Source organism: Protopterus annectens, chromosome 3.part0, assembly GCF_019279795.1.
Source record: "Protopterus annectens isolate FY-2018-M chromosome 3.part0, PAN1.0, whole genome shotgun sequence".
NCBI classification, from domain to species: Eukaryota; Metazoa; Chordata; order Ceratodontiformes; family Protopteridae; genus Protopterus; species Protopterus annectens.
The window spans coordinates 116,966,708-116,988,338 of NC_056731.1; the positions used below are offsets into that span (position 1 = coordinate 116,966,708).

General features: G+C 43.6%; 1 protein-coding gene across 2 annotated transcripts in view; it reads left to right on the forward strand.

The window, feature by feature from the left end:
- MRC1 (mannose receptor C-type 1) overlaps window positions 1-21,631 on the forward strand; it is a 1,874,292-nt gene that overhangs the window by 1,622,248 nt on the left and 230,413 nt on the right. For both annotated transcript variants that reach the window (XM_044064625.1, XM_044064626.1), the window contains one exon: window positions 11,745-11,861. In XM_044064625.1, coding sequence (XP_043920560.1) covers window positions 11,745-11,861 — 117 coding nt within the window. The remainder of the gene's footprint in view (window positions 1-11,744; window positions 11,862-21,631) is intronic.

Sequence of the window (21,631 nt, forward strand, 5' to 3'; positions counted from 1 at the left end):
ACATAACAAGGCATAACTGACACCATCACATGCACACTGACAAACAGAACAGTCTGTATGGCAGGAGGCAGTAGGCTTGTATTAACCCAAGTTATGTAATTAATGTAAATATAGGTGAAGTATACGGTACTGTACATCCAGATACCTTAAGGCAGCTCACCCTTGATACTCCCACATTTTTAACAGCCTAGGTCATTTATGGTGCCCCCCCCCCACTCAATAATACAGGGCCATATAATACTGTTACATACATTGGCCTCTGGAGTACATTAGAGCACACATGTATTGTGTAGGTGACGCCCACACATATATGGCCCCAGCCCCACCGTATGTGTGGGGGATACAACAGCAGTGGACTGATGGCATGAATGGCAGTGTGATATACTTACAGCCCAGTATGGAACAACCCCTGACAGCATACCATATGTGGAAAGCTTGGTAAGTAGGTGGAGGACAGAGGCTGGAACACAGGCACAAATGTGGAAAACTGTTGCTATACACTAAGCAAGTTGCTGGTGTTACAGGATAGTCTGCAACATACCCTTAGTCAGGGACTTGAGCTTAGAAACAGAAATAGATGTAGCCATGCACTGATAGCACTCAACACACAAACTGCCAGTGAAATATCTGACACAGTACCTGTGTGGTGGACAGGCAACACATGATAGGCACACCTCTGGCCACCAAGAAGATATGCCCACAGTTGAGAGCTATGCAGACACACTGCATTCCAAGGTAAAGTTGTATGTACACACATGCCCTGTAACACCAGTACTATACAAAGCATAACACAACTCTACCCACAATCTGTCTGTAGTTCCTGAACCTCCTAAAAATATGTAGCTGCCCTGAGTGTGCCGGTTCTCCTGTAAGAGCTATTACTACCTGCTGACTGTAATACTGATGCTCACAGACAGGAAGGATGTCCATCACACAGGCAATGTACAGGGACCACAACCACATGATGTAGGGGTTTAGAGTAGGTGGTTGCCATGACAGTGGTGATTGGAAGTACTACACATGTGTAATAATTTATATATATATATATATATATATATATATATATATATATATATATATATATATATATATATATATATATATATATATATATATATATATATATATATATATATATATGTGTATATATATATATATGTATATATATATATATATATATATATATAAATATATTTATAAGGCTATCTGGATAATAATATGTACATATATTTCCACCATATGTCCCGTACATGGAGTGTAGCCCTACCCCAGCATCTATAAATCCACAGTCATAATTCAAGGGGATGTCAGGTATGTATAGCAGGTATATTATTAGACTATTGCTACTGTCATTGGGATTGTCTTCACAGACATGGTGTGTGTTGGAGGTCACATCTGCTTATAACGTGTGCCATCGGCTACTGACAGACATCCTAAGGACATCATAGTAAAGTACCGCTGCTAGCATGTAATGCCTCTGTGGACTGCAACAGAGATATTGGCTAATATATCTAGACATTCTGACACACTCTGTACAGTCCAGAGGTATACACATAACCCCTTGGTGCTAAACATGTGTACCATGCCTGACAATATGGATGTAGACAGCCATGTAGATGGGTATAACACATAATGACTGGAATACATTTGCTACCATAGGTTATGCATACACACACCGCTGTCTGGCCTGACACATAATAACCGCTGGTACAGGGGTGTCATGGCCACATACTACCCACTAGATATTGACATACATCTGTACAGCATCCCACTGCTCTGTCTGACATACATGACTGTTAAGGGAGGCCCGGCAGCACTACATATGGCAAATATCTGCACATGACATCTCACTGGGTAAGTACATGTAGCTGTTAGGCATGTAACAATGCACTGTGCAGGCTAGAGGCAGACTGACTCAATAATGGCCTACATCTCCTATCGGGGAATGCACATGTACCTGCATATATATAGCAGGCTCTACAGGCATGTCACAGTACAGGATAAGATACACCTGTGTGAATGTGCATAACCACAACCAATGTGAACACAGCCACATATGTTAAGCTAGCATAATATTACAGTATATGGACTATCTGTTCGACACCATCCTCATATGTGCCACTCACAGACTGACCCAACATATCCTGAGCTGCTACACAGGTTGGTCTGATGGCTGTCTGTGGTATGGGACATGTGTGCGTGTGTATGGCCCTACAAACATGTACGCCAATACGGTACCATACAGTGGAGCAGCATGTAACATTAGATAGGACGGTACCTAGAACAATGACATCTACCATAGTCTGTACACAGGCTAAAGTACATATTAACAATACACACACTGTCAACATTCACCATAAGTACAGAGACCGCAGTACTGTACAAACATCCGTAGAATGTCTAGGTTATGTCATCAAATATAACCCCTAATGTACATAACATGTGTAGCTGTCTGATATCTCACTGGCTTGTTTTCAGATATGATGACATTAATTATGGTGTACAGCACATATACACCACTTCATGCACGACATATGTACACAGGTTAACAGAGTTGTGGCTGGAAGCCCATACACAGAGGCAATAATGACATGTTGCTGTGATAACTTCATACATTTACTGTTGTAACAGGGTTTGTTACAACAAATGTCCTATGAGGGATAAGAAGCCAGTAATTGTCATGGCTTTCACCATCTACAGGCTGCAATCCTCACACTGCCTTCTGCAGTCCACAGATAGATGCTCCATTGGTAACATATGAAACCAAAGGCACAACACTGCCCTGTCTGCAGATGACCCTGCAGATGGGGATTCCTCATAAACATGGAACTGACATGGCAGGTATTGAGACATGTAGGACAGTCATATCCACACACACACACACACACACACACACACACACACACACACACACACACACACACACACACACACACTGTTAAACTAACAGTACTCCAAATGCAGTATAGCAGCACTTACAGTCTGTGGTCAGGTCAGGCACATCCCCCTCCTGTGTGTTGCCCTGTTTCCACAGTGTATGTTGTTAGAGGTAAATCCCCAATCCATCTGAGATGCTGTTTGCCAAACAACAGATCTAGTTCCTGCTCGCATTGAATGAAAAGGGCCAACACCAATATGATGTTCATAGATATTGGAGTGTGTTTCCATGCAGTTGGCTATGGGAATGTTACCACAGCTGTTCCACATGCAATCAGCTAGGGGAGGGCTGGAATTCATGCAAAGGCCATCAGTTGATCATGAGCATCACTGAAAATATATTGCTGCTGCCAAGCAAAGCAGGTGTACATCTCCACATCCACTAGAGAGGGAGTGGGAGAGGCAGACATAGGCAAAGACAAGTCAGGGAGTGGTGAGAGAGTAAAACCTAAGCATGTTTGTGTCACACACCTACTAGCACAGGGTATCAAACCCCTGACAATTATGTAGTGTTATCACTGTTCTATGCAGTTATTGGATGCATCACATGGGTTACCTGTTGTGGAGCCCTCAAAACATATATGTGATGGTGACTGACAAATACCCATGGACACACTTGGCAGGGCCAGGATTACAACTCATCAGTAGTGGGATTGCCACAACACATCACTGTGCAGATATTACATGCACCACACGGGTCATACGGGGGGTTGTATGGGCAAAGGGTTTGGGGAGGTGTCTGACATCAGACTGCATGCTTTAGTATGCACATGGGGGTTGTAGGGAGTGTTGATTTGAACATAGGCACCATACAACACACACACAAACACACAGGGTGCCAGTACTGACATGCATGGGTGCATGTCTGCATAGGTGTGGGTGGTCGACTGTGCCTGATGGCTGTATAAGGCTAGGCGATGGGTATACCTTGACATCAGGCCACATGACGATGGTCTGCATTGTGGGTCTGGGCTTTAATGTCTGCATTTGGCCACACAGTTGGGTATTGTATCCCCCATCCATTCACCTGGGTGACTGTTGTGTGTGGCCAATGCTGTGCATTGCTTGCCATGTATGTGTTCCTTAGTCCATGACATGGACGGTGTCTGGGATGTGCACACCTCCCACACGTATGTACAATGACATGTGGAACTGTACCTGGGGTGCCTGGCCCCATTTGTGAACACAGATTATCATCAGATGTGCCAGTCTTGCCCACCTGTGGCAGGAACTGGTAATGGACAGCAGGTTTACCCTGCACCTACATTGATAGCATGCTAACAGCATTCCCTGGTGTCAGTGGCATCTGTCAATAGAGGGCATGTTGTCAGGCATGGTATGTCCTTTGTGGGTCACATGGGATGGCACCACAGGTGTTTCAGGTGTCTATTGGGGAACATGGAGAAGGTGCACTGTCTACATATATGTGCATGTTGGACAGATGGACAGGGTGCCATGCCCTCTGTAGTCCACAGCTATCACCCCATAGTTACTATCAGTGGCCAATATGCAGTGTACTACTCACATATTGGCTGTTGCCTAGGCATGTGTGTGTACATGAGACATGAGTTGAGAGTGTGCTCTGGGTAATACTGGGGTTGCTAACTGTGATTGCCTGGCCTTGATGTCACATGTATGGGTATGGCCTTGCATCCTAGCCTCTCAGCTATTTCACATCTGTTATCCCTGTATGGTGGACATTGTGATGTACAGTAGGGCCACCATTTAAGAAATATGTAAAACACGCTCCACATTGGCCACAGATGTCATACACTAATACCCACCTCCACACAGGATACGTGTTATGAACACACACACACACACACACACACACACACACACACACACACACACACACACACACACACACACACACACACACACACATGCCTGTCATGTCTGGGAGTAGAACCCCTACCTAACTAGTTTATTACACTACAGCACTATGCAGTTATAGTATGTGCCACAGAGATTACAGGAGTATTCCTTCCCCAAAGGTGTATATCACATTGGATGACATCAGCAGGATTGCCAAATTAAGCCATTTGAAATGTCCTGCCTATAATGCATTGCTACACAGACATTGAAACACACACAAAACATCCAGAACTGCCATGGGTGGGGATGGAACCCTACTACAGCTCTATATCACACTACAGCAGTACGAAGTTACAGGATGCACTACAACCTTCCCAGAGGTGTATTTCTAGGTGGGTGACATCAGCACCCTTGCCAAAGTTGAGTATATGAATTGCAAGGAGTGTGAGTATCCTAAAAAGCATCGCTCTCTACACAGTCAGACATGCACACAAATGCACACACACACACAATTGCCAAGTCTGGGGTTAGAACACATACCTGACTACTTTATTACACTACAGCAGTACACAGTTACAGGACACGCTACGGAGATTACTGGACTACAACCTTCCCTGAGGTGTATTTCTAGTTGGGTGACATCAGCATCCTTGCCCAAGTTGAGTATATGAATTGTAAGGACTGTGAATTGATGAGAAAACATCCTGGGGGTTCACCACTGTTCATAGGAACGATGGTTACAATCTAATTCCTACGTTGGTATTTGGAGCAAACGTCTATGTATATTTTATGCTTTGTTTTAAAACATCATATGCATTTCTTTATATCTATCTGGTATTTTACGCAAATGCATTTTTTAACGATTTGGGTTGCAGTATCTGACAATAGGATGTGTTTTTTATTTGCAATTTACCATGTTATTTTAAGGTTACTATGGCCACATTCAATCAAATAATGCACTTGTCTTTGATTGGCTTTAAGGAAATGTATACAGTATAAAACTTTGTTTTACTTGGTATTCTGCTGTTTGTCTGAAGAAGGCGGAACATTTGTTTTGCCGAAAGCGCTCACTTTATTTGGATTTATTAAATCAGATTTTATTATAAAGCCATCTCATATTGTGTTCCAGCTCGTCTTTTCCTGTTTTCTGGAGTTTGCTTTTTTCGTTTGTGTAAGGACTGTGAGTACCCTAAAAACCATTGCTCTCTACACAGTCAGAGACAGACAGACATGCACACAAACACAGTTGACAAGTCTGGGGTTAGAACTCCTACCTAACTAGTTTATTACACTACAGCAGTACGCAGTTATGGGATGCGCCATGGAGATTACTAGCCTACAACTCTCCCAAAGGTGTATTTCACATTCATGACCTCAGCAGGCTTGTTATAGTAGGGCTATGGGGAGGGCGGTGTGTGCATGGGCCAAAACCCCATTCATCTAGGGGTTGACACACCACATATGGGCACACACGGGGTCATATGTCACAGGTACGTGTATACAGCTGCTAGATGACTACTTCCTTGTACAGTCATGTTACACAGCTGGCACGTGCACCACATAGTCTGTAATGCTGACAGATACTGGTGGCTAGTATCTGCAGTGAGTGCCATTTGCACCTCATGTGTTTGGGGCCCTTTGGCTGTGTGCTGGGTGGGACAGACCTGGATGGCTCCCTGCCACAGTCGCCTTCTTCCACACATCTATGTACATCTACCTTTGCCTTATTATAGTGTGTTGTCCTGACATATATGTTTGTATTTCTATCCACTGTGTGTGCAAGGCATGAGTGGTGCATACTGATGGGTGTCTGCACTAACAACTGCAACTGCCAGATATGTCTGGTCCACTGGTGTTTGCAGTCATAGCCTTCATGTGTTTAAATTTGTGAGCATGCCCAGTATGGCCATCTGTAGTAAATGTGTGGATCGTGTCCAGCTAGTTGTGTTGCAGTGCTGACCTTTGTGTTTTGCACTGATAGCATGCTGTCTCTGCAGGGTATCCATCGATCATTTGGCTTTGACTGTTACTACATTTCTGCATAGCGGGGGGGGGGCACACCTGACTGTTTCTACATTTCTACACAGGAGTGGGAGGGCACACCTGACTGTTATTACATTACTATGTAGGATGGGGGGGGCACATCTGACTATTTCTACATTTCTACACAGGGTTGGGGGGCACACCTGACTGTTATTAAATTACTATGTAGGATGTGGGGGGCACACATGACACTTGTACACATTTTCTATGACTGTACTGGTATGTCAGGTATTCCATTTCATTCTGTCTTGCTAACTATCATGATGACTAGAGGCGTACCAGTGTACTACAGATCATGGCTTTGGTTGCCCTACATATTAGATTCATAGGTTCATAGGTAGGTACTGGGCTATCTGCCCGAAGGCATATATTAGCCTAACCACATTGTGCGGTATTCACCACCCCTTTGGTTAGTTCCCTAGGCCCTTGAGCTAGCAGCTAGTACCCTTGGCCCCCATCTAGTAGAGCTGTTGGTATGATCCCTGGTGTCAACTTTCTATTACCCATCCACTCGTCAAGGTTCCTCTTGAAGAGTGATAGTGAGGGGCTCTGTCTTATGTAGATCGGGACCTTGTTCCATACAAGGGAAGTCTTTGCGAAGGGAATCTATTCCTCCAGCATGTTCTATTCATTGTTGTGCTGAGGTTTATATCCCTAGAGCGTGTAGCTCGAGTGGATTTGGTTTTGCTAAGATGGAGCATGTTCAACAGTTCGGGGTTGAACATGGCTCTGTATGTTAGACAGAGATTGCCTCTGAGAAGGCGGTATGCAACAGAGAAAAGCCTTAGTTTTTTCAATCGTGCTCCATAGGGCAATTGTTTGAGGTCAGTAATCCTCTTAGTGAGGTACCTCTGTGGTCTCTCCAGCTGCTGGAGATGCCTAGCCAGGTACATTCCAATTGGTGCATTGTACTCAATAATGGGTCTGATGAGGGAAGAGTAGAGGGGTACCTCTACATCTTTAGATCTTGATGCGAACCCTTTTGTGATCAGATGGATTACATAGAAGGATTTTCTAACCACCTTGGCAACATGGTTATCAAAGGAAAGCTAACTATCTACTTGGGTCCATAGATCCCTTATTACTACTTCAGATTTCAGGGGGTTACCTCCTATGTGGTAGTCTGCAGGTACTCTGTTTTTTTTCCAAAGGGGATTACTACGCATTTTTTTAGCATTTAGCTTGAGACCATGGCTTTGACACCATGCATCAGTCTCATTAAGACCTTTATGGAGGATATCCACATAGTGCACTCCCTATACATGGTTGAGCACAGCATATTATTGTCTGACTTCAGAACTAACATCCCACTGCCTGCCCCGATGTGGTCTGTCTGTGTAGGCCGGGGGGGGGATTAACCATATCCATCATTCTAGGCCATGGCACAGGCTCTGTTTGGTTTTGTCTGCACCTGTTCTGCTGGCTGAGACTGTTGTTGGGTATGTGAACTGTCCTGACTGGCATGTGTGGGTCATATGGACACACATGTCACTCAGCACATTTTCTGCAGTGGGTTTTGTCACCCTGTGTAATGCTGGCTACTATAGTGACTCCAGTATGTGTTACAGATGTCATGATGCCACTATGGGTGTCTACTGTCTGCTGCCATAACATTCAGCCACCCAATCACCTTGCATGCTCACATCCATACCATAGCTTTAGGTAGCAACACATTCTACTCCATTTGGCAATTGGTAGGTTGAATGACTTACCTTGAGGGTGTGCCAGACTTGTGGATGGTGCTGGAGGGCTGCCTATGTCGGATGCACGTAGTACACTCCCTATACATGGTTGAGCACATTTAGTGTCATGGTTGGCATCCCTTTTACTGTATGTGCGAGTCAGAGAGAGGTGTTATTCCCTGGGTCCCTACTGTGTCAGTGCATGTTCTATGCACTGCCTCTTTGCCAAGGCCATGACATACTGGGCATGCCTCCTTCTGCCTACTGGGCAGGCTCAGGTTGCTCCTCCTCTGGGCCACTCTGTGCCTGTGCAGGCCTTGGCATTGGTGGGGGGCTGTGTGGCCCTGCCCCATGCTGTTCCTGCTGCAGCTGTTTCTGCAGGATCATATTATGTAGCATAGCACATACCATAACAATCTGGGTACATGTAGCTGGTGAATACTGCAAGGCTCCACTGGATGTGTCCAGACACCGGAACCATGACCTGAGCATCCCAAACACATGCTGTATTATATGTCTGGCCTGTGCGTGTGCCTCATTATGGCGCTGTTGTTCTGGTGTGTGTGCATTTCTGATGGGTGTCATCAGCTACGGCTCCAGTGTGCACCCAGCATCCCCCACTAGGTGACCGTAGGGGATGTCCCCATTGGCAAATCACTGGTACAGCTGCATCAGATGCCATATGTGGGAATCATCATAGCTTCCAGGGCAGCCAGCACACACATGCATTATAATGCCCTGGGCATCACATACAACCTGGCAGTTGATGGAGGGGATGCCCCTGCGGTTGATGTAGTACCTTGCTCACTGAGTGTGCTTTAATGTATATGCGCATGCAGTCTATAGCACCCAGTACCCCAGGGTATTCTGTTATTTGGTGGAACAGACGCATATTGCTGGTCAATGCCTCATGGGTGTTGAGGAAATATACGTGCTCAGTAGCATGTGCTGACATGGCATCCAGGAATGGTGGAATACTCTGGATGTTGATGCCTGTGAGATCCCCATGATATCCCCAGTTGTGCTTTGGGAGGTACCTGTGGCTAGTATACCTAGGCCTACACATACCTTGATATCCACTGGGATGGGTTCTCCTCGGTCAGTTTGGTGTGTCAGGTGTGGCCGGCACAGCTCAACAATTTGCTGTAGGAGGTCTCTGTCCACCCTATAGTGCTTCACTGTATCCAGCTCATGTAGCCCCTGGTAGGTTACCCTGGGTCTGTACACTCTTCTCCATCTCCTCAATGTGGGTTGTTCGGCAGCATTCACATACTCAAAACCCTCAGCCCCTTGCACATGTGTTTCTATGTTGCCTGCTGCAGCCCTTCTCATTTTGTAGGTTTGTTTGTTAAAATTTCCTCGCTTGTATACACTGGTGGTGTAGAATGTGGGAAAAACCAGAGGGGAAGGTGTTTGCTTAGTTTCTAGTAGTGTTCTGGGCTGGGCTAGTCTGCTGCCTGTGTAATTGGCTGATTCTGATACATTTCACCTGCCAGCTACGCTAGTTCTCCTTGAATACCTTCCTACTGCTGTTTTCCCTTCCTATTGCCTCTCTGTTTAAGCCCGTGTGCGCGCCACGCAAACAGAGTGCACAAATATGCACACTGCTGCTATTTCCTGGTTTAACTTCTTTTTTCTTTCTGTAAAACCCGGTGCAAGGCGCACACACCCAAGTAGGCTTTGTAAAGAGTGCTAGGCAGGTTTAGACACCTCCCCTAGCTTAGCTGTGCTAAGTTAGAAACAAACCCAAGCCACAGGGCTCCAATCCGCTAACAGTCTGCCTGACGCACACCCCCATGATGTCACCTACATCCTAGGCTTGCACCCAGCTATTCATACTCTTACACTGTTGGGACCTGACTCACATGCTGGGGAAAACTGGGATTCACTATCCTTCCTCTCATTTGCATAAGATTGCCTACTAAACTAATGGAAGCTAAACTTCCATTCCATCCTCAGTTCTCTTCAAACAAAAACTTAAAACTCACCTTAAAAAACACTGGTTATGCTCTTGCTTTAACCCAGATTAAAATTATGATTACCACACCTTCTTCTCACTCTCACTTCTCCTCTCCTAATTCTCCCTCTCACTCTGTTAATGGGATTCTACCTATGCCTAACTAAGTTTTTTCTCTTTTCTACTACTTCCTCTATTTATGCTGTATGCATATTAATCTATCTTTACCTTCCTTCTTTTTTACTGCCCTGTCTTGCATATCTACTATGAATGTCTTTCTTTTTCCTTTCCTCTTTCACCTTCTAAATGTTTTTATTAACCTTTGTTTCTCCATAGGTTATGTATTTTATAATATTTCCATGTAGAATTTTTATACTGAACCAGTACTCTATTATTTACTATTTTTGTATTATAAATTGCCTTTTCTTCATGTGGAGCTTTTCTCCCCGGGCCTCTACTGAAAATGGAAATATATCCAGTTGGACTAGCCCGGTTAACAAATGTAAAATAAATAAATAAATAAAAATAAATAATGCATAGTTACATGTCTCACACTGAGCCTCCCCCCCACCCTTAGCAACCATTACTCACTGGCCAGGTTGTCTTCTGCCTGCCATTGACTTGCATGGCAGAATATTGATTTTAGTTAGAATGCTTATTTTAGGTTTATTTCCTTATTTTTCCCCCGACCCCATTTCTGTGCTGCTGCCTTATGCTTAAACAGCCGAGATCAGCTAAAAAAAATAAAAGTTGATTTTTTATTTTTTTTTGTATTGTTTGCAATGCCATGGCCTTATCCTTGGCCATTGGCATGCTTCCTCAATGATATGCAGCCTTTATTTGGAGCTGTCATAGCTCCGTTTTGGATTTTGCAAAAATGTACTCGGTTACTAAACAAGTACATTTCTGCAGATAGCACTAGTCTAGCACTACTCTAGGACTGCTGCAAGCTTCCTGGATTGCAAAATCACCTCATTTGCATGGATTTCACCTGCAAATGGGGTGATTTGCATACCAGGGCTTAGTCCATGCAAGATTAGTGCAGGAGCACTCGTGCACGCCCCTGCAGGCTGTTCCTGGATCGCACGGCAGACATATTGCCTGTGTGGGCTCCTGCACCAATCTTGCACTCCGTGTAAGCATTTGAGAATCCGGGGGACAGATTAAGTCATAAATCATTGAAGTTATTTTAACTTTAAGAAGTTTCACTTTTTCTTTCAGTTAGTAACACATTCTGCTTTGTAATTGTTCTATCTCTTTATCCTTAAAATTACAAGTAATATTTTTTCTTATTATTCATTTTGTAGGTGCATCTTTAGTCTCTATTGAAGATGAACTTGAAGAAAGATTTCTCTGGCACAGCACAGAATTATTATCTGACAAAACTCGCTCATTCTGGATAGGAATGTTCAGAAATGTAGATGGTATGTATAATACACTGGTCAGAAAATAAATTCTTTATTTATATAAATCTTACAATGTGTTCTTACAAGTTTTCACTCATTTATTTCTCAAAGTTTCTGCCTTAGTAAATATATTGCAGATTAGCTACGTAAAACAAATGATGTGTTGTTGTCAACAGATCAGATTTAATATGTTGGATCCATCTTGGCCTTTACAAAAGCTCGAGGACTTCAGCAAAGCTCGTGGGCACCCTTCCCTTCCCATAATGCACTTCCCCAGATCTCTTTTGCTGCGCTGTAAGAAGGATCTTCTAGCAAGCTCTGGGCTAAGTTTTTTTGATATCTTTTTGTCATTGCTTACCTCTTTTTGTTTTTCTGTATTGTGGTAATTAATATTTCGCTAGCATATATTTAAACTTATCCATTTGTTAGTACCTTCCCTCTTTTAGTGTTAGTTTTTTATTGTTACTTTTCCCCTTGCCGTTAACATCCATTTAAGTTATAGGGTGTCCAACTTATATACCTGTTTAACTTAGAGGGTATTCTATATCTTTTTATTACCTTTTTCTGGGTTAGTGTTGTTGTTACTACTTCCTCTTCCTTTCTGGTTACTGCTATTTTTAGTTAGAGGGCAGTTAACCAAGTCCATTTAAGTTTGTGGACTTACCCCCATTGTTGTTGAGGTTGCTATTAAAAAAAAAAAAAAGAGTTTCTCCTTCTTTATCTTTAACTAGTTAAGCTGTTTGCTTCTGCTGTTTGTTAGCCAGAATGTCCCAGAAAAAAAGTAAGCCCTTGGGTTTAAAAAATGTGAGAAGTGTAGCAAAAAGATACCCCTCAGTGATTCTCACACTTTATGTGTATACTGTTTGGGGGCCACTTCATTTGCAGGAGCCCTGTTCCATATGCCATGCCTTTAACCAAAGGGCACTTATGGAATGGAAAAATAAATTGATTTTAAAGGGGTTATTGAAAACCCCATTTTCTGAGGCCATTTCTGTTGGGTCTTCCTCTCCAGAGTCAGACAAGTCAGAGAGAGCAGGAAAAAAGGCCTTCTTCTGCTCCCAGATCTTTATTAGAATTGAAAGCCAAAGTACCAAAAGAGTCCACTCCAACAGCACCTATGGAGCAAACATCAGTCTCTAGAACAAGGACTTCATCGGAGCAGTCAGAATCTTCAGCTCCGAAAACTTCTATTGATCTTTTGGCTCTTAAAGACCCATTACATGCTGAGTACCATTATCAGAGACTATCCATGCTTGGAGCCAATTACTTCTTGGATCTCTTCACCATTCTTAGCCAGATCCAGATCTCCAACATTGTCTACCAGGTTAACTAGGTGATTTTCAGATGAAGATGTGGATAAGGTGGTGCAGAGGCTTCTCAAGACATCTGCATTGGCCAAGCTTCTTTTGGGTCCGAGCCCAAAGGAGTCAGATCAGTCTCATCTTCTCCTTCAGTGCCTACTCTTTCACCTATCTGATCTTCAGTTTCAGAGCTGCAAGACTCCAATATCCAGCTGGTATATGTATTGGATCTGGGGTATGTTGGCTCCTCTGATTCAGTGTCTGCCCCAAGTGTCTCTATCCGGTCAGAGAAGGAGACCTCTGGGAGCAGACACTTGCTGGTTGGATCCTTGTAGACAGCTCAGATCTTCTCAGATCTGACTTTGTCTCTCAGGACCTCAGCTCAGATGGGTTCAGCTCCCACCTCTTCTTTGGAGCTTCTGTCTCCTGCTCCATGGGCTCCTTTGGCTCCAACACACATTTTGTCAGGTCTGGGAAGTTCTTCAAAGCAGGGGCGGAGTACTTTTGAAGTTATGAGGAGGGGGGTGACTGCCTTCCAATCTCAGGCCCAGTCCTCCTTGGAGCTTCCTCTGTCTGCACAGGTGCCTTTCCTCACCCCCATCCACAGGACTGCAGAGATCCCAGGCCTCAGGATGTTCCCCAGAGAACTCCCCCAAATTCCAAAACTTTTCTAGACTACCCCACTGAGGAAGTCCCTTGGAAGAGATCATGCAAGATGAAGCATTTAGACTCCCCAGAGGAATCTGTCACTTCAGATACTGACCTTGATGAAGGAGAAGAGACCCAAGGTCTCCTACTGAGTACATCTCCTTTGGAGACATCCTAGAAATTTTGAGACAGAGAAGTGACTGGCAGTCCTCCTCCCCTTTGGCCTCACCCTTCAACCTCTTGAGTGACTCCGCCATTCGATGAGCTTATTCAGTTAATCTCTCGGAAGGCATGGGAGACCCCAGATTCCATAGAACCCACTCCTAGGAGGCCAAACAAGTATATTACAGCCCCCAAGGATCAAACCTTCCTTACCAAAGGTGTCACAGTTTATACCATGGTCATGGCTGCTGCCACAAAAAAGAAACTTTCTGAGGCCATTTCCTCTATCCATCCTCCTAATAAAGATTCTAGGACCATGAATAGGCATGGGAAGTGTGTCTTCTCTTCAATGGCTTTTACATCACGTTAGCCAAATTACCTTACTCAATTCACCAGACTTAGGATGAACCTGTTGAAGGAACTATCAGACACTCTCAAGGGAGCCATAGCTGATGGGGCAGTAGACAAGGTCAGTGCACAGCTCGTTACCCTCAATTCAGTGGTCAACTCATCCATGAGACTCATCTCATATGCAGCACATGGAGCAAGTAGGGCAGCAGGTTCAGGCATCTCTATTAGGAGGCAGGTTTCGATGTACCTTTGCGATTTCCTGGAGCCCTTTAAGTCTTACTTTGTTAATGCTCCCTTCAATGACTTATCTCTCTTTGGGCCCAAAGTCAAGGAAACACTAACTCAATGTGAACAGGTGGGTAAGACATTGTCTGCTATTGGAGTGCATTTTTTGCACTCCTACTAGACCTTTTTCAAAAGGCCAGACAGGTAGTGGAAAGATGTGGTTCAGGAAATCACAAATGTCTTACCAGGACACACAAGGTAGTAGTTCCTCCCAAGGCAGAGGGGGACATAATAATGGAAGATGCCACCCTTGTGGCAGAGGAGGCCTGCAGAATCAGGGTTCCAGAGAATCCTTCTTTGGCAGATCCTTTCAGTGCTCCTGAAGGAGTGCCTGACTGCTCCCCTCTGGAGGCAGGCAGTTGGGGTACGACTGTCGCTGCACCTATAAACCTAGCAAGACATAAGGTGGTGGGGCAGGACATAATATCCATGGCTTATATCATTTCCTTCTCGTCCACTCTTCCATGAACCAATCAGTTCCAGAAATTCCATACAATCAGAATGAACAAGCAATGTTAGAAATGCAAAAGTTGCTCAGAAAAAGAGTCATCCAAGAAGTCCCTGCAGACCAGAGGTGATCCAAATGTTACTCAAGATATTTTTTAGTTACAAAGAAAACATGGGACTGGAGACCAGTCCTGGATTTCAGCAAACTAAACAAATCGATGAAATAAATCAAGTTCTGGATGGTGACACTGCAGTCAATACTTTCATTCCTTGGAAAAGACAATTGGATGTGCTGTATAGACCTTCAGGATGCATACTACCACATCAAATTGGAAAGCCGATCGAAAAGGTTCTTGCACTACTGGCTAGGAGCTAGTCATTTCCAGTTTCAGGTTCTGCCCTTTGGTCTTACTACAACCCCCAGAGTGTTCACCAAATGCATGGTAGTAGTGGCATCTCACCTGAGGCACATAGGATTATGGCTGTTTCCGTATTTGAATGACTGGGTCATAACCACACTGACCAGGCATCTAATGCTACAAGCCAGGGATTGTACATTCCAGCTTTGTTCCTCCCTAGGCATTACCATAAACTATGACAAGTCTGCTCTAGAGACATCTCAAAACTTAAACTTTATAGAAGCAGACATAGATACAACCATGGCAATAGCAAGACTTCCTCACAACAGAGTGCATGATCTACGATTACATGTGAGGTTTTTAATCAAGAAAACCAGAGCCACTGCAAAACATGTTCTACAAGTACTGGGGAAGATGGCAGCAACTATTGTACTAATTCCTCAAGCTCACGTACATATGAGGATACTTCACTGGTTACTTTTCACACAATGGTCTATTCTGCAATTACAAGTGTCCCACAAGATTCTCATAACCAACACTTGCAAAAATGATTTTGAGTAGTAAATTCACTCTCTTTCAATATCTCAAGGCCATCCCTTTATTCCTCCTCAACCCCAGGCCACTGTGACCACAGAAATGTCCTAGCTAGAGTGGGGGGGCATTATCTGGGGGAGACGTCCAAGGCACCTGGTTGGAAAACAAGGCTCACTTACACATAAACATCCTAGAGATGAGAGCAGTGCTTTTGGTGTTGTAAGCATTTCAGAACACTCTCCCTCTAGGAATCATAGCGGTTCAGTCAGATAATATGTCAGTAGTCTGGTACATAAACAAACAAGGAGGAACCAGATCTTACCCCCTTTGTTGAGAACCACTAAGAGTTTGGCAATAGGCAACATCTTCCAACCCCTTTCTGGTGGCAACACACATCTCAGGGAGATCCACCATGATTGCAGATAAGTTGAGCAGGGCCATATTATGGACACATGAGTGGTCCCACAATCAGAAAGTAGCAGAAGAGATTTTTTTGAAAATGGGGCCAGCCTTGCTGCAACCTTTTTGCTTCTCCCACCAATGCCAAATGCAGCAACTACTTTGCCCTGATCCCTCATATGGGGGAGTCACCAAGGGATGCACTTGTTCATGACTGGCCTCTGGGAGTTCTATATGCTTTCCCTCTGATTCCTCTGATTCCAAAGTTATTGCAGAAAGCAAGTTTGTAGCAGACCAGGTACTCCTGATTGCCCCTATTGGCCTTGGCAGAGCTGGTCTCCCTTCCTTCAGCCTCATCTCTAGGACAAACCATGGATTCTGGACCTGACTCCAGGTCTACTGATGCATCCATTGGGAATGGGACAGCCTAACCTCCAAAACCTCAAACTTACAGCTTGACTGCTCCAATTCCCTTGATTGCTAGGTTTCCTCTTCTTTCCTCCCCAGTAAAATGTATCTTGTTGTCCTCCCATAAAACAGGTTGATAATATGGGTGAGTGATAACCAAATAGACCCTGTTCTGTGCCCGTACATTCTATCCTAGAATTTCTAGTGAAACCCTTTCATGAAGGTGCAGCAGCCTCCACTATCAGAGGCCAGTTAGCAGCAATTTCGAATTTCCATGTGGGACAAAATGGTGTGGCAGTTATGTCTCACAGGCTTTGTAAAGCCTTTTTGAAGGGCACTACAAATATAAGACCTCTATATAAAATATCCCAGCTCCTCTCTGGGATATGAACTTCATCTTGTCAAATATTTTCTGTCCTCTTTTTGAACCTTCGGCCACATGTGATTTGAAATTCCTATCTTGGATAAGACTCTTTTTAGTAGCTATTACTTCAGCTAGAAGAGTTTTAGAACTGCAAGCTTTGTCTGTCAAGCCCCCCATACCTAGTTTTTCATAAAGACAGGGTTTTTTTATGCACTAATTCCTCCTTTCTTCCAAAGGATGTGTCAGAAAGTAACCTCAACCAATCTATTGAGCTGCTAGTTTTCTTCTCAAATTTCCAAAACATGGCAGAATACACAGTACATCCTCTACATGTTCATTGACAGTTACATTTTTAATTACACAGGACTTCAGAATTAGAAAATCAGACCAGCTCTTTATTTCTTACTAGGACATTATGAAAGGTTGAGCAGTATCAAAAGTTACTTTATCTAGATGGCTTACTCTTTGTATTTCCTACATTTACAATTTTAGGAATAGAACTCTTCTATTCCCAATTAAAGCTCATTCCATCGGGTTGATAGCTACTTCTACAGATTTCCAAGCAAGGTTACCTTTGGATAACATCTGTGCTGTGGCCACGTGGGTGAAACTCCATTCCTTTATTACTCATTACAAAGTAGATTTGGCCTCTAGGAGTAGAACCTCTTTTGGTTCTATGGATCTAAGGAATATACTCCCATAAGCCACCCAAGAGTCAGGTTGCTTGGGACACGGTCCCATCAGTGAGAATAAATGCAAGATTGACAACAACACATAGACCGAGTGGACATTGGATTTAAGGATCTGCATAGCCTCAGAAAGACTAACCTTCACCTTTAATAACCATAATTATTATGTACGTCACCTTCAAATAATAAACGTTTGCTGCTTTCCTTATAATTTCTGGTAGGGCAAACAAGATTTGAGTAAGTTGGGGAAATGCATTATGGATAGGGAAGGGTGCCTATGAGCTTAGCTGAAGTTCTCGAGCTTTTGTAAAGGCTGAGACAGATCCGACACATCGAATCTGTCCCATCAGTGAGAATAAAGGCGAGATGGACAACACGCATGGAATGTTATGGTAAGTACATACATTTTTTTTGCTTTTAAGCAATGACAACACACACTTATTGTCTAAATTTATACAGTGCTAAACTAATGAAAGTGATGTTTAATGTAGTATTTTTCAGGCATTATTCTAGGAAAATACAGTTTTAGAGTTATGTTTCCATGGAAGCAGAAGACACAGTTCTCGGTAACCGAGTCTCACTTGTCTGAAAGTACCAGTGTCAGACTGTTGCTGGTGATCATGTGTTTCAGTCTCTGAGCAGTACCCATATGTACTATAACATGGCTGCCTGCCATGTTTACCACAGAATGTGTAAACATGAAGTGAAGAGAGCAGTTAGTATTAGTACTGAATGTGGAGTTGGAGTAAGACTGCAGGGGAAATGTTTATTTTGATGTTTTTTTGGCTTTATGCTTTGGTTGGGGCAGTATATATCTATTTTTGAAAGGGAAGATGGGGCAGTTGAAGCTGATGTTTTGTGGCTATATGTTAACTGAGGCTTTCACTCTGTTTTGTCATTCAGTTAAGGGAGACATTTTGTATGGAAACACTTTCAGTAAGGTGATCTGAATTTATTTTCTTTCTTGGTTGCCCATGATGTGTGTTACATTATAAAGCTGTAATACTAAAATCTTACTTTACATTTTGTGATTTAGTGCTATGCTGATTGATATGTATATCTTCACATGACAATTCTAACTCTTTTGTGGAAGTATGCTTTAAAATGTTGTATCTTATTGTTGTATCATGCAGCGCTGCTGGTCACTGTCCACTCTTTATGTATGTTACTGGATTATACAAAAGTACCCAGTAGACAGTGTTTTGGCTCCATTTTATCTTCCTTAAACAGTAATGAGATACTTTCCAGGGGCCTGGTACTGGCTACAAATAATTATGCATACAGAAGTAGCCTAACAGCTTTAGGCACAAATATGTCATTCACTGACAAACTCAACTGTTGCTTTTTAAAGTGTTGCTGCAACCCTGGAACAAATTGTTGGAGAATGGGTGCATCACTGATTGAGGAGGAGGGAGGGGGTTAAAGTTCTTAAACAATATAACCAACTCCAGGGTCATGCCAGCAGTTTACAAGACAGCTGTTCCAGACAATTAGATTGTCATCAAGACTTGTTTGTGAGAAAATGAGATGTTTCCGTTAGGGTTAGGATGCTGGCTTCTTCAGCAACATTCCTCAGCCAAGTGTTCCAAGCCAAGTACGCCACCATCCTGTCTGTGAAACCAGTGCTCTGTATCCCTGCTCCAAGTAACACACACACACACACACTAACACACACACACACACACACACACACACACACACACACACACACACACACACACACACACACACACACACACACAGAAACCTGGGAAAAGGCTAGAACAGATTTACTAGCTCTGCTACCTTTGTCCAGACTATAAGGTAGTTATAGTGCCACCAGACAGCTACTCTAAGGCTCTTACAAGGGTATCTAATTATACTGAGTAAAATTAACACTAATGCAAATGGTAGTGTTTGACCAATGCAGCAAAGCTTTCAGGAGTGGCCACAGTGCCACCAAATAAATATAAGTACTCTCAAGGGTTAAAATATTCTCTAAAAGACCAGCCACAATGAAAAGTTTAAATATATGTAATATGTTTATAGGTTTATATGTGTGTGCCAGGCCAACGGCCCAGGAGCCTTTACAAGCCTAGCCCATAGAAGTACCCTGGCATCTTGCCACCATTAGTTCCTAGTGCTTCTATCAAGTAGAGCCACTGGAGTGATCCCCTGGGTGAATTTCTAGTTCCTATCCACTCATCAAGATTTCTCTTGAAAAGGGCCAGTGAGGTGCTCTGCTTGACATGTATGAGAAGTCTATTCCAGAATATGGGCAGTCTCTGGGTTATGAACCTATCCCTCCAGCATGTTCTTTTGATAGTGGTAATGAGGTTGAGGTCCCTGGAGCATGTAATGCGGAGGGATTGGGATTTCTTTAGGTGTAATATTTCTAACAGGGCTGGGTCAGACACGGCTTTGTAAGTCAATCAGAGATCGTCTCTTAATAGACGATATGAGACAGAGAAAAGTTGGAGTTTTTTGAGTCTGTCCATGTAAGGCATGTGTTTAAGGTCTAGGATCCTCTTCATGAGGCACTTTTGTGTCCTTTCCAGCTGTTGCAGGTGTTTAATGAGGTACATGCCAAATGGGGCATTATACTCGATGATTGGTCTAATGAGGGAAGAGTAGTGAGAGATGATGACCTCTTTCTTCCTGGATGCAAAACCCTTGGTAATGACATGTGCCACATAGAAGGACTTTCTGATGACAGTGACAATCTGGTGGTCAAAGGAGAGGTTGCTGTCAACCTGTGTCCCCAGATCTCTTATAATGCATTCAGTGTTCAGTGGGTTACCATCAATGTGGTAATTAGTGGGAACTGAGTATTTCCTAAAGGGAATGATGATGCATTTTTTGGCATTAAACTTAAGGACATGGTTTCAACACCAGTCGTTGGTTTCAGTGAGGCCTTTCTGTAGGATGTCTACATCACTTGGGGAGTTAATAATGGCTCCCAGCTTGCAATCATCAGCGAACTTGGTCAGCCAGAGGAGAGGACCCAGGACCGATCCCTGTTGGACTCCACTCATGACTGGTTATCAGTCTGACTTGGAGTCTGCTACTTTCACACTGTGGGTTCTATCTGTGAGCCAATTTGCAACCCACCTAGTGATATAGGGGATGATGCCTAGTTTGGTGAGTCTATGAATAATTCCTGAGTGGGGAATGGTATCAAAGGTCTTGGCCAGATTGAGATAGGCTGTATGGGACTGCCTTCCCCTCATCCACAGTTGTGGTGACTGACTCAAAGAAGTCAACCAGGTTGAGCAGGCATGATCTACACTTCAAAAACCCAAATTGCATGGGATCCAGAGTTTGGAGATTCCCTATATCCTTGTTAATTAGGTCCATGATGATGCACTCCATAGCCTTACATATCAGACTCATCAGGCTAATGGGGTGATAATTCCCAGGGTCTGTAGTCACTCCCCCTTTATAGAGAAGGATGACTGTAGCAGTGCACCATTCTGTAGGGGACAAAGCCTAAGGTGAGGCTGTGATTGAACAGGGCACACAGATATGGTGCCAGTTCACTTTGTAGTTCATGTAGAGCAGAGCCAGGGATATTGTCGGGTTCCATGGGAGCTGTATTCTTGGCCTTGGACAATGCAGCTTTAACCTGTGCTGCAGTAATGCTGGGTGCCTGGCATTCTTCTGGTATTCTGATTGGTCCTCTGGGGGGAGACAGGGGTAAAGTTGACACTGAATCTGTCGGCCAGTATGTTGGTAATATCTGTTGGCTCAGTATAGGAGGTACCATTGTGCAGTAACTCAGACGAAATCTGGGTATTGCCATGGAGATTCTTGATATAACTGTGGAAGGCTTTGTGGTTGTTTTTAGTGTCTGCTGCAATTC